Source organism: Lissotriton vulgaris, chromosome 4_1 (assembly GCF_964263255.1).
Source record: "Lissotriton vulgaris chromosome 4_1, aLisVul1.2, whole genome shotgun sequence".
Lineage (NCBI taxonomy): Eukaryota > Metazoa > Chordata > Amphibia > Caudata > Salamandridae > Lissotriton > Lissotriton vulgaris.
Genome location: NC_141691.1, coordinates 115897015 through 115911860, shown reverse-complemented (window position 1 = coordinate 115911860; position 14846 = coordinate 115897015). Strand labels below are relative to the sequence as shown.

General features: G+C 44.2%; 1 protein-coding gene across 10 annotated transcripts in view; it reads right to left on the bottom strand.

Annotated features, from left to right (window-relative positions):
• Positions 1–14846, bottom strand: part of ST3GAL4 (ST3 beta-galactoside alpha-2,3-sialyltransferase 4) — a 558945-nt gene that overhangs the window by 96040 nt on the left and 448059 nt on the right. For 7 of the 10 annotated variants that reach the window (XM_086918360.1, XM_086918362.1, XM_086918361.1 and 4 more), the window contains one exon: positions 8390–8533. In XM_086918360.1, the coding sequence (XP_086774486.1) occupies positions 8390–8533 (144 nt within the window). The remainder of the gene's footprint in view (positions 1–8389; positions 8534–14846) is intronic. The other 3 variants (XM_086918364.1, XM_086918363.1, XM_086918358.1) reach the window with 1 other exon arrangement.

The following is a 14846-nucleotide window of genomic DNA, read 5'->3' as shown; positions in this document are numbered from 1 at the left end:
GCTAGCCGGTGCAAGCCAGCCGACCAATAAGACATGTGCTCTTTAGGCAACTGTGACCTGCTTGCAAGTCGAAAAGGTAATACCCCCGCCTTCTGCGGCTGCTGCGCTCGCAGCAGGTGGGATGACGTTCCACCTCCCTCAAGGAGGAACCACTCAACTAGCAAGATACAGGAGGCCATGATGCCCAACAGTGTCAGAGTCAGTCTCAACGAAATCTAGGAAAAGAGGATGAAACAACATAATCATAGCCCAAATATCCTGGACTCTCCATTTGGGAGGACAGGCCCGAAACTGTGTTTTGTCCAGAACAACTCCACTGAAAGGGAGCATCTGCTATCATTGTAATAGTGAAAAACAGAGAAATAGCTGAAGTTGATCATAGGGAAGTATGTTAGGCTTAGGAATGCAAGACTGTTTATAGCATTTGTGGACCTACAAATGGTCTTTGATAATACTGACAGTACAATCCAGAATGTGATTTATTCAAATTGAAGGCTCCACCATGTCTATAAGAGCTAATATTTAAAATATATTCAGAAATATAGTACTAAAGTTGAACAGACATAGAAGATGCAGAGAATTGAGCCTAGAGAAACAAACCCTGCTTGGTTTGATTTCTGGAGGGAGTCGAGGACACTGCAACAACTGAGTTCTTGGCTGAAGACCACCTTTCCTGCTGACCAATTCCCCACAAGCGTTGTGGTAAAACAGGCACACAGAGCACTAAGCAGAACCCTCCCTGACCCATAATTGCTTAGTTTTGAAACATCTTAGATAGAGAAATGATCCTTTGCGAGGTACGTCATAAGAGGGGCATTTGCCAGGAGAACTCAAAGTTCAAGATGTTCCCTGACTATAGCTGAGAAGTCCAATGTCAGCGACGCACGTTTGATTCAGTTGCAATTCATGCTACTGTTCCCTGATGCTAAAATGAAGGTTTTGTACCAAGGGAAGTCCTCTTCCTTTCATTCTCCAGAGGAGGCCGGGACCTGGTTGGAGAAACTACCCCGATTTCCGCAATAGTGCGGGATGGGTTCTGGACAGCAGACACCATCGGCAACAGGACCCAGGCCAAAGACGACGGGTGGGTGAACAATTCGCTCCGCCAGCTTAGTTTGCAGACTTTTGCCCACTCTGTGCTCCATTCCGAAAAACTAGGCCGAGTGAGGCAGAGCAGAGTTTTTCTCTCAAGGCGATTGCCAAAGTAGAGCTGGCGAGCGCTCGTTAGAAATAATTGCGCTCTAGATCTCCTCCCGGCGAGATTTCCCAACGTGGGCGGTTGCGACTGCTTGCGTTACGAAATCTAACGCGCTATTTGAGGAAGCTGCCACTAGAGTACAATGTCTACTCAAGTGACAGACAGCAGCATCGCCCTCTGGCACGACCCATAGTGCCGTTCAGACTAATTTTATGGTGAGGGACAAATTCCCAGCGCTATAAATCATTGAGAGTAGCAGGACTTAACAGCCTTCGCCGAGGATTGTCCGATCATTCTCCACTCCGAATAATGGCAGGGTGGAGACAATGCGATACCAAAAGAGTCTGGAGACTAAATGCCTGGGCGCTGAGGGATGACAATACCCTATGTGAGATTCGTACAGGATTATAACTATTTCCTGGGAAATACAGACTCTGTTGAGTTGCCCGGAATGCTCTGGGAGGCCTACAAAGCAGTGATGTGTGACAGGATACAGAATATTATTGCCTTTAAGAAAAAGTAGGCTGTTAGGGAGGTGGAGGAATCGAAAAAAGCATCTCTTACAGGCAGAGGCATGAAATGTCCTCTCACTGAGCCCCTTATGCGAAGATGAGTTGAAGCCCTGCGAACTGAATATATAGCACTGGCTACTGTAGAGGGGCATAACCAAACGCTGACTACACACATCGTCTATACGATTTTGGCAATAAAGTTGGGACACAGTTGGCCTGGGTGAGCTGCTGAGAAATGGAGACTAGATAGGTCCACCAGATACAAGGGGCGGAGCGTAACATCAACAACACAGATAGGGAAATAACGGAGGAATTTGCAAAATTTATGTAACCCTCTACAAAGACCCTCCCCTGGCAGACACTGCCCAGATAGAGGATACCTTACTGACATTAACTTACCAACTTTCCCTGGTGAGGACCGCAAGGCTCTGGAAGCGGACATCACCCTTACTGAAGTTCAAGCTGCCATATGCCAAGTAAGCTTGGGCAAAACTCCAGGACCTAACAGCCTCCCGACTATATTTTTCAAAAAGCAGGTAGATCTCCTTGCTTCTTATTTGCTCCAGCTATATCTAACAGGAAGGACAGATGTCATTGTCCCACCCAACTTGCGTAGAGCCATGATCATGGTCATACATAAGGCCGGGAAACCCCTAACCACCTGCAGGTCCTATCTGCCAATTTCATTAATCAACACAGACACTAAGGTCCTAGTCATCGTCCTGGCTATTAGGCTTCTAAAGGTAATCACTCTGTTGATCCACAACGACCAAATGGCTTGATGTTCAAACGATCTACCAGAGGGACTCTCCGTAGACTCCATAACTGGATGATGGAAGTCCAGACCAGACAAGACCTACATGCGTTTGTCTCATTGGACACCAAAAACGTCTTCAATGTGGTACACTGGCCTTTCAGGATACACACTCTGAGGAAAATGGGGTTTGGACCACAGTACATAGAATGGGCTGGTCTACTCTACACAGAGCCCATTGGTTGCGTAAGAGTTAACAGAGTGTTATAGTCAGAATTTACTATAAAGAGAAAACTTGTCAGGGTTGCCCTCTGTGCCCCCTGTCCCCCTTCCTGTTTGCCCCTGGAGCCCCTGGTGTGTGTGATCCATGTACATCCATATGTAAGGGGTTTCCAAGTGAATGGTTCCCCGATCCTAGAAGAAAAGATCTCTTTATACATAGATAACATCCTGTTATATCGATCTCGTCGAACAGAGTCGATCCCCGCAGTCCTCCACACCTTTGAACAGTATGGGGCCCATTCTTGGTATACAATAAATTAGGAAAAATCTGTTCTTTTCCCCATCGGAGAATATTCAGACCCGACAGACCTTCCTGGGAGATTAGAGTGACTGGGGAGGGATTCCAGTGCTTAGGGATCTATGCCACAATGGACCAAGAGCTATGCACTGAGGATAATGTTAGGACAGTACTGGCTTACACATGTGGAGCCAGGCCAATGGAAGAAACTCCCCCTAACGATATTAAGACGAGCAGCGATGTTCAAAATGATCACTCTCCCAAGTTCTTATATGCCCTATAAAAACACATTTTACAGACTCAGAGATGATATCTTCGCCAAAATTGATGGCAAACTTAGAAAACTGCTGTGGAATGATGGACACCCTAGAATAGCCCTCTAAACGCTCCAACAAGTTCAAGTTCAGGGATTTATATAGCGCACTGCTCACCCAGAGGGTCTCAAGGCGCTTGGGGAAGGAGGTTCAGTTTTTGTCGAATAGCCAGGTTTTGAGTTCTTTTCTGAAGGAGATGTGGTTTTGAGTAAGTACGAGGTGAGTGGGGAGTGAGTTCCAGGTCTTGGCAGCCAGGAAGGAGAAGGACCTGCCACCCATGGTGGATTTTCGGATGCGCGGGACTGCGGCGAGGGCTTGATTTGACGATCTAAGTTGGCGGGTGGGTGTGTAGAAGGATAGTCGAGTGTTGAGGCATTCGGGTCCTAGTTTGTAGAGGGCCTTGTGTGCGTGGGTGAGAAGACGGAATGTAATTCTCTTGTTGACTGGAAGCCAGTGGAGGTCTTTTAGGTGTCCGGTGATGTGATCTTGGCGAGGGATGTCCAATATGAGTCTTGCTGATGCGTTTTGGATGCGTTGGAGTTTTTTCTGTAATTTGGCTGTGATTCCGGCGTATAGTGTGTTACCTTAATCCAGTCGACTCGTGACCAGTGCGTGGGTGACAGTCTTTCTTGTTTCGATGGGGATCCAACGGAAGATCTTTTTGAGAATACGAAGTACGTTGAAGCAGGAGGATGAGACTGCGTTGACTTGTCTGGACATCGAGAGAGAGGAGTCTAGGATGAAGCCCAGGTTGCGTGCGTGGTCTGTGGGTGTGGGTGCTGTGCCCAGGGCGGAATGCCACCAGGAGTCGTCCCAGGCCGAGGGGGAGGATCCTAGGATGAGCACCTCCGTTTTGTCTGAGTTGAGTTTTAGGCGGCTATCTTTCATCCATTTGGCTACTTCTTTCATGCCTTCGTGAAGATTGGTTTTGGCGGTGTTAGGGTCTTTGGTGAGGGAAAGGATTAATTGGGTATCGTCGGAGTAAGAGATGATGTTAAGGTTGTGTTGACGCGTGATGGAGGCGAGTGGACTCATGTAAACGTTGAAGAGGGTGGGACTGAGTGAAGATCCTTGTGGTACTCCACAGATGACTTCAGTGGCCTCTGAGTTGAATGGGGGAAGTCGGACTCTTTAAGTTCTCCCGGCGAGGAATGAGATGATTCAGTCCAAGGCTTTTCCTTGTATGCCGATGTTGCTGAGGCGTTGTATAAGGGTCTTGTGGCAGACTGTGTTGAAGGCGGCGGAGAGGTCGAGTAGGATGAGGGCCACTGTTTCTCCGTTGTCCAGTAGCGTTCGGATGTCGTCTGTAGCTGCGATGAGGGCGGTTTCGGTGCTGTGTTTGGCTCGGAAGCCGGACTGTGAGGGGTCGAGGGAGTTGTTGGATTCAAGGAAGGCGGCGAGCTGGCAGTTGACGGCTTTCTCGATGACTTTGGCGGGGAATGGGAGGAGGGATATGGGTCGGTAGTTTTTAAGTTCAGAGGGGTCTGCTGTGGATTTCTTCAAGAGGGCGCTGAGTTTGGCGTGTTTCCAGCTTTCTGGGAAGGTGGCAGAGTTGAACGAGCAGTTGATGACATCACGGACATGGGGTGCGATGATGGAGTCAGCTTTGTTGAAGATGTGGTGGGGGCAGGGGTCGGTTGGCGAGCCAGAATGGATTGAGTTCATTAGGCGGATGGTGTCTTCGGTGGTGATTGGGTTCCAGGCGCTGAGGATGTTATTTGGTGGTGTAGGATCTGAGGGGGGTGGGGAGGGTTGTTCGCTGGGAGTGTTCTCGAAGCTGTTGTGAATGTCGGCAATTTTGTTGTAGAAGAAGGAGGATAACGCATCGCAGAGGTCTTGGGAGGGAGTGATGTCGGTACCCCTTCCAGACATCCGGGCTTACTATTGGGCATCCCATTTAGTAGCAATTAATGACTAGGGCCATGCAGATGGCGACCACCATACCTAAGCCTAAATATTAGCAATTCCAAGTGCACCCATACCATCCTTATTTCTATCATCTGCAGCGTAGCCCAGTGGTCATCCCTCAGCCCGACCCTATTCAATGTCTACATGGCCCGCCAACACTACCTTAACATCACCTCCTAAATGCTGACGACACCCAGCTCATCCTCTCCCTCAGCAAGGACCGCCAAAATTAACCTCCACGAGGGAATGAAGGCCGTCCCGAGTGGATGAGGAGCAGCCGTCTGAAACTGAACTCGGACAAGACGGAGGTCCTCATTCTAGGCCCAGCCCCCGCTGCCTGGGACAACTCCTGGTGGCAGACCATACTGGGAGCAGCTCTGACACCTACGGACCACGCACACAACCTGGGATTCATCCTGGACTCCTCCCTCTCCATCTCGAAGCAAGTCAACACCATCTCCTCCTCCTGCTACAACACCCTCCGCATGCTCCGCAGGATCTACAAGTGGATCCCGACGAGACAAGAAGAATAGTCACCCAGGCCCTTGTCAGCAGCAGGCTGGACTACGGCAATGCACTCTACCCAGGAATCCCAGCCAAACACCTGCAACGACTACAACGCATCCAGAACGCCTCAGCCCGACTGATCCTCAATATCCCCTGCAGCAGCCACATCTCCTCCCACCTAAGGGACCTGCATTGGCTCCCCGTCAACAAAAGGATCACCTTCAAACTCCTCACCCCCGCACACAAAGCACTCCACAACACCGGACCATCCTACCTGAACAACAGACTCAACTTCCACACCCCCGCCCACCAGCTCCGCTCCACAAGCCTCGCCCTCGCAGCCGTCCCGCGCATCCAACGAACGACCGCCGGCGGCAGATCCTTCTCCTTCCTCGCCGCCAAGACCTGGAACACCCTCCCCACCCATCTACGGCAGACCCAAGACCTGCTCACCTTCAGAAGGATCCTCCAGACCTGGCTCTTCGAGCAGTAGCAAACCCCCTTCCCCTCAGTGCCTTGAGACCCTCACAGGTGAGTAGCGCGCTTTACAAATTTCTGATTGATTGATTGACTGGGGGAAAGGAGCGAGAGGTTTATTACCAGCTACTCAAGTGACTATTGAAGCGTGGAGCAGTGCTAGCAACTAACTCGGATAGAAGCAAAGGATCATCCAGTAAGACCCCATTGTGGGTGAGAAGAAGCGCAAAGGAAAAAGGAAAATTTAAAGGGTTTGCAGCCTTGGATCATATTGTTATCTTTAAGGTAGGTGACCTGATCGAAGGGGGGTGCCATGATGCCCTTCTCATCCCTCCAGACGGAAATCCAACTCCACAATAGACAGTACTGTAAATATTTTACAGCTCACCCATACCTGGAAAGCAGAAGATATCCCCTCAGACCTCCTGGAATATGCTCCTTTAGAGGGTAGGCTCTTAATGGGTGAATTGCAGGAGAAAGCAGTCTTTTACATTTACAAAACTACTGACAATAATATGCCCCCACACCCTATTGAAACAACAGTGCACATGGGAAACTGATGTTGGCGAATTGGAGGACTTGGATTCGGAGGCAGCATTAACGTTCCCACGAGAGGTTATGATTAGATCCAGACTGCGACTCATTCTGTTCAAAATCCTGGTAGGGATTACTATGATATGGTACTCCTCAATAGAATAGGTAGAGGACTCTCTCCAGAATGCCTACGCTGTGAGCGGAGTCAAGAGCACTTCCTTCACACATTATGGACATGCCCAGTCATTCATTCATTCTGGCGAAATGTGCTTCTGGAACGCAACACAATACTAGAACGACACTGCCTGAAGACCCTAAATATGGGCTTTTAGGCATTCCCAATGACATAGACCACCCATGGATGAAACTAAATGTGCAACTTGGGTTTAGTGGCAGCTAAAGGAGATCTGGCCAGGCATTGGGGAGCCCCTAATGCATCTGCCATGGCTGAATGGAGAAGGGGAAACCAACCTCTACGGTAGCGGAATAGGTGACATATCAGAGTAGGAGGTGCCTGCATAAGTTTGTGAAGTATGGGGTAATTGGATTACATCCGATGAACTAGATGGGGGCGAGGGTGCTGCAGTTGTGTCTGCCTTGAGGGGAATACTTTCTTTAACCTGTCATGTCTGCCAATTTGCAAATTCATTGATGCTTTTTCTCCCATTGTCCACATTTACTATTGTGAAATATCTGATGTACTACTGCCCTTCCACTATGTTCCTTTGTTTGTTTGTTTGGGGTACCAACCCATGCCCTTTTTGTTCTATCCATAATAAACCAATAAAAAATGTTTATTAAAAATATATATATTATTTAGAACAAGGTTATATCAGATGAGGTTTCCAAGTATGCTATTTTGACATACAACTATGCAGCTGACACTGGTCGTATTTCACAAACTGAGTTTTCTCTTCACAAATTGCTTATACAGTTTGAGTAGCATTGTAAGTGTGGTGAATCTAAAATTAATGATAACAAATGTGAAGTTCTAATCATTGATAATCCATTTTCTGCAATAAAAAATAGATTAGGCTGCATCAGGCTAAACTTGGTGGTTCTGCATTTCGATTACTTGTGAATAGGAGTCAATAAAAATAATAACCGACAGGCCGTAGTAGCCAAACGCGATCCCCTATAGCACTCTAACCTTTCCTACGTTAAAACACGTAACTTCTAACTTTTGTAAAATTTACGTCACTGCTCCCTGCTTCAACTATTCATTCCCTCTCCCTTCACACCTTTGTAAAAAAATATATATATATCTGACAACTTCCCAGCCCATCAGTCAGTGCCAGACTGGGGAATCAAAAACAACCCTGTACTTGGAACCCTCACCCGTCTCCTCTCCACATCTCATTGTAGGTCTTTGGGGTAGCTGAGAAAGCGTCCCCTACAGGTGAATAGTAGTACCAACAAAACATTCCCAGGGCACAGTGTACTAATATTTATTTCTTATCTCTCTCCCATCTGATCATGGGGTGGGGGGAGGGGGCTGCACAGCCCATTCACTCATATGGAGCAGCAGCTCCAAGTAATCCTTCTGCCACCTAACATAGATTCAGGTGCCCAATGAGGGCCTTGAAAACATGCAGAATCTGGCATATCTGAACCAACAGAGCTATGCTGAGTAGACATAGAAGTCAGTCAGCTGCAGGAACTTACGGACATGGATTTTAGTGTGGCTTTCTCATAGTAGTGTATCGGCGTTCTGTTATTCGTCCGCTCTGGATAGCCAAACCCTGCGATATGGACCACATCACAGAAATGCAGAGCAAATGTAACAGCCAGCAAGCCACTGGTTGGTTTCTGCAGGGAAACAGCAAGGAAGGAAGGAGAGAGAGAAAAAGAACCATGAAGGTCACATCATTACATTACATTTAACTTAGGACATTTCCCTATCTAAACAAGTTATTGCAAAGATTCTGGACCCTGAAGAAGTTCATTTTACTAAATTGCTGCCTGGTTAAACTGCCCAGAAACATATAAACATTCTTAAAGAAATATAAACAACTTTAACCACATACTGTAAATATATTTACATATTTGTTTGTATAAAGTATTTTATGCAGGCATTTAGGCGAGTTTACAACATTTCTATTTTTAGCAGATATATTACATAGCAAAAATGCATTAGACCTTGGTTATAGTTTTCAATATTCATAGACCCAGACACCAGTCTCCAGTTCCATTCAGTTCTTTGGAAAATAATTCAAATCTCTAAAACAGTCCAAGCGCAAGCCCTTAACAAATAAAGTATAATACAGATTTTTGTGAACTATATATTTAAAGACTTCTCTAAGAGTAATTTCTTTTTCTAGTAATCCCATTATATTTATCTCTCTGCCACCAACTTTTCAACCTTGGAAGCAACCAACAATATTGATAGGGCACCTTGCTCTCAGGTTGTGCATTTCGGATTAAATCTAGGTCTCAGGCCCCATCACACCTAAGAGATGTCATTCTTACCTTGCCTTATACCTGACAATGTGGCCTGTTCTAGGAGTATTTGTTTGCCAGGCACAGGTTCAAGAAATCAACCTGTTGCAATCACCCGGACACCTGTTCTTAGAACTCTCCCACCTCTCCAGCCCTCACATCAAAGTGTAGACCTGAAACTGACTACTCCAGAGACCTCTCTGCGGCGAGCCTATAATGTGCCTATACGAAATGGGCAGAGTTCTTATCTAATGGAGGTCAAATTTCTTACCCATTTGGGAAAATATCTCCACGACCTACAAAACCATAAGACAAAGCTGATGAGTGAAGCAAAAAAAAATCAATACACCTGGACTGGTCGTGTCCTTCAATCCAAAACTCTCCTCCTCCTAAATTTCACCAGTCAAGTAGCTTTAAATGCAATGTCCATCTAATTCAGTCAACTGTTACATTAAGATCAAGTTCAAACGCCATTAGGAAAACTTGGGCAGGCTTAGATCTTAACATCCAGGTGAGTAACCTTTAACTTAACTCAATCAATTCAGAATACTAAAGCTGGTTCTTACACAGAAGATCCATCATCACATGTCAATGACTCTCACTTCACCTCTTGGAGGGCCCATAAAGTAAGGAAAGGATTGTCTTAAGATAAGTCTAATAAGAACACATGCTGTAATCATACACTGGAAGTACATGAGCTGAATTGGAAGATGGACACCTGCTGTTACATTGCAAATAGAGCGCATTTTCACTTTTTGCGACATGGTGTGATTTTAAAAAGGTGAACTGAGTGCAAACTGAGTCAGTACGCTCTATTATGATGACTTTTGTTGCCCTCAGGGCTGCCGCAAACTCATGCTGCACTGGGGGCAGCGCATTTAGTCAAATAGAAAGTGACTGCTTCAGAGCTGCTCCAAGGTTCTCTCTACAGATGGCAACCACTCTACACTTTGGGGTGGGTGAGATATCCCCTTGCAGGCAGGTGCAGTGAGTGACTGCACCTGCCTGCAGGAAGATATCTGGGGGGGATCCAAGGGACCCACTTTGGCACATCCAAAGGACTGCAGTGAAAGTTGGCCACATTTTTGTGATGTGATATCAGTTTGCCTCCTACGGTAATTTGCCCGGCCTAGCAGTTCAGGCTGGACTGTTCCTACTGGAGCAGAGTGAAGCCTAATTTGCATATGGCTTGGATCAAACTGAAGTGGCATGATGGGCGAATAAAGGATGGACTGGAGAGTGGCACTGAACGATTGACACTGGTTGGGGTTAATTCAAGCATTCTATCCATCAATCTACTTGCTTTTGCAGTTGCCACCCTAAGTGCGCCGGATATGCCCAGACGTGGTTCCCGTGCTCACTGTGCAATTGGAACCGAGCTACACCAGATTTAAGAGCCCCACTTAGGCTGAAACCTGCTTGTATTCTGATTCAGAGAAGACCATGCGGGACATTTTGCGCTGGACTAGACCTACTGGAACAGCGTCAAGATTGATAGATATATAGGTCCAGTTGAAGACTATTTGTAGTCAATACAACAAAAATTTAATTGAGAGTCATTATAACATACAATAAACATCATTCTGAGATCAGGAACATCTTTAACAAAAATTGGAATTTAGTGAGGGGGGACCCTGTAATAGGCGGTTTGGTGGCAAACAGACCCGAACTGACATTCAGAAGATCCCCTTCAATGGCCAATGCTTTGGTCGGTAACAATCTTTACACTATGACTTCAGGTACTTGAATGGCTTTAAGCAAAGGCTTTAAGAAATGTTTATCATGCAAGGCCTGTCGTTATGGCTAAGCATGGGCGAATTTTGCGAATTCGCGATCCACAAATTTGCGAATTCGCGATCCGCAAAATTCGTGAATTTGTGCGAATTTTTGTTTTTTGCGTGTTCGCGGGTTTTTTTATGTGTTCGCAGGGTTTTTTGCGTGTTCGCGGGGATATTTGCGTCTTCGCGAGCCGCTTGCATAGCGAAGTTACCCATGCAGTCGTTTATGGGAGAGGGAGAGAGAGATAGATATATAGATAGATAGACAGAAAGAGAGAGAAAGAGAGGGAAAGAGAGAGGGAGAGAGAGAACGAGAGAAAGAAACAGAGGCCGGATCTCTGAAGGGCCAGATTCCTGAGTTGCCCCTACAGAACATAGAGCTTTTTATTTTTAGCAAAATGCATATGAAAATTGTGCTGTAAAGGTCTCTTTTAGTTTAACCCCTCCTGACAACTCAAAATGGGTGTATTTGCCATCCTCTCCTTTCTTCCTGTTTTTTATATCTGTAAGTGCTTCCTGATGAGGTTTAATTCCTTGGACAGGTGCCTCGTTGCCTACTTGTAACTATTCTCTGAACTGCTTCAAGGGTCAGAGCAGGGTCAGAGAATAGTTGCAAGTAGGCAACGAGGCGCCAGGAAGCAATTAGCAGCAGGTATCCAAGTTGAAGTTAATTTGTTTGTAACCCTTTTGTAAAAGGTTACAAAGAAATTAGGTTCAACTTTTGCACCTGCTGCTGTAACCCTTGCTTGGCTGAAAATTCGTCCCCGCTGATTCGCGGATTTTACCGCGATTCCGTGAGATTTGCGGATCGCAAAATCGCGGAAAATCCGCAAATTCGCCCGCGAAACGGATTTTACGCCCACCCTTAGTTATGGCAGCAATAAAACTCACTATTCAAGTCCGTTCAAAAGCAAACCAATACCCATCAACAAAATATTGACGTGCAAAATGGAATATGTGGTCTATGTGCTGCAGTGTCCCTGTGGGCTAAGATATGTGGGCATCACCCGTTTCCTCGCCCACAAACGGATTCTGCAGCACATTAGAGCCATTTCAGTAAAGGACCAAGCTTACCCTGTGGCTCGTCACTTTGAGTTGAAACACAATAGTGACCCTAAATATCTCCAATATTTTTTAATAAATACCATCTTACCATTGAAATGTGGAGGAGACAGGGAAGCTAAACTGCGTCTCCTAGAGACACGTTATATATTGGAGTTAGACAGCAAAAGCCCAGGGGGGTTAAACGCCAGTGAAGACTTATACACCTGTCTTTAAATTAAATTGGTCTTTTCTGAATATGTCATTCTTGAGGGGTTGCGATTTCGCCATAGAAACATGTCTGGGTAGCAGGTTAGATAACTACCACACAAGCAACTAGGATAATGGTATAATTTTTGTATCACCTAGAAATTTTATAACATCAACATATGGTCAATCACAGATATGTTTTTAGTACTGAAGGAATATATGATTTTTAAGCACTTGCACTAGTTGAATGAATGTATGCCATCTACAGCACCAAGTGAGGGCTTTATATATTAAAGAAATCAAAAAGAATCTATTAGGGTTGCTCATAGTTTGAAAAATGCTCACATGAGCTTCATCATTTTTGGAGATAAAATTGTTCATTTGTGTGGCATTTTAAACAGTTGGCTTGTAAATATCGTCAAACAGGGTATTTATGGATTAGCAAACTGAATTAATTTGGACAAAATAGGAATCAATTTATTGGTATATTTATTATCTTGTAAATAGGCATGTATATATTATATATATATGTACTGAATTTATATATTTTTTTACCAATATAATATTCATGTGTATATTTGTATATAGTTATGTAGATACAAAGATCAAATTGATGTTTTAGACATCATGTTTTTTATATATTGTCCATATGTCACATTTTTGTAAGGATTTCCTTATTTTCCATTTTGAATGTTCGCCCACTTTTTTGCGCTATAAATGCCTTCCTCGATGTCTATGACAAGTCATGTGATCAAGCCTCTTGGTGCAGGCGAAACGCGTCATGGCGGATTACTGGCTGATTAATTTGCAGAAATAAAGCACTAAGGAATGCATCAGTACCTGGGTCCACTCTTTGTTTTTTTTCCGTAAAGGAGAGTATTGAATGGCGAGTTCGGATATATATATATATATATATATATATATATATAGATAGATATATGTAGATATATATATATATATATATATATATATAGATATATGTAGATATATATATATATATATATATATATACATATATATATATATATACATATATATATATATATATATATATATATATACATATATATATATATATATATATATATATATATATATATATATATATATATATATATATACATATACATATATACAATTTCCTCTCCACCACAGCTTCCGCCAGGAAAGAATCGTACTCATAGGGACTAGTTTTATTCCAGTAACAGAGCAACAAGTAAACAGACGTGTTTCGGAGTAAACCTTTGTCTATGTTTACCGGAACGCCGTACATCCAACGTATTTATACATCATCACTTCCGCCGTGAACACCAAAAAAGGACTATCATAAAATTAATAGTATCTTAAAATCAGCGCCATCTTTAAGTTGGAAACCGATCGACATTCGAACTTATATATTTATATACAAAATTCACGTGCATAATCAATTTAAAGGCACTTAATCAAGCCCTGGATGGGCAACCATTATCATGTTCACAAAAATCAATCAAGCCCTGGATGGGCATATGTCTTTGATGAAATAAATACTGAATGACTCAAGCCTCCTTAGTAACGAAACTCTAATCATCCCAAAATAGATCAGTGTGGAACACATACCATCAATGATACCATTGAGATGAAATTAAAATCGAAGTTGAGAGAAGAAGAACAAAATGTAAAGAGTAGAAGATAATAAAGAGTAGAAGAGTCAAGAAAGAAAAGAATGTAGTATCGGCAAATTTAAACATCTATCACAACAACTCATCAGTTCATATAGGCAGAACAAACATTTAGATCCAGATCAATCATCAAAAGGATATAAACACATTATGATCCCCCAAAATATTGCTCTTAGTTTTCACCCAGATGTATAGCAAGTTCTTCATGGCTATTGAGTTCATGTGGTGTTTTCGTACGCATATCAATTATGTAGCGTGACTCTAATCGTCTGAGTCTGACAATCCTATCACCCCCTCTAGGACTGTCCATAACATGATCTAAACAGAAGTATGCTAAAGCATCCCTATCCCGTTGATGTTCCTTTTCAAAGTGTCTTGCGACAGGATACGCCTCGTCCCCCTTGGCTATCGCTCATATATGCTCAAGGACTCTGACTTTGGCAGGATGAACCGTGCTGCCCACATAGCGTAGGCCACACGGACATACAAGACAATAAACCACATAGGGAGTGCCACACGTCATGAATTTGGTTATATGCTTCTGTATGCCTGCACTAGGGATATCATAGGATAGAATGTGTTTACTGGCCCTGCAGGCTTTGCATTTTCCACATGGGAAAAAACCTTGCATTGATCCCAATCCTGTTGTTAATTTGGGCGTGGGATAAGTGTGTATCAGTTCATTTTTTAATGATCTAGCTTTCTTAAATGTGTTGAGGGGGTTGGGAGGAAGGTATCCTCCTATCACCTCATCAGTCTTCAATATATGCCAGCTCTTATTCATGATCCTTTTTAGACTTCCTGCATCACTTGAATAAGTGGTGATGAGACGAAATGTACCCTCACTGATATTCGAGTCACTCAATACTGTCTTTTCTTTTAGCAGATCCTTTCTTTTGAATGCATTAACCTTTCCATATGCTTAGTTCAGGGTTTCTTGACTGTATCCTCTACCCAGAAAGAGTTGCATGCTCTCTCTGGCAGCCCTACAAAACT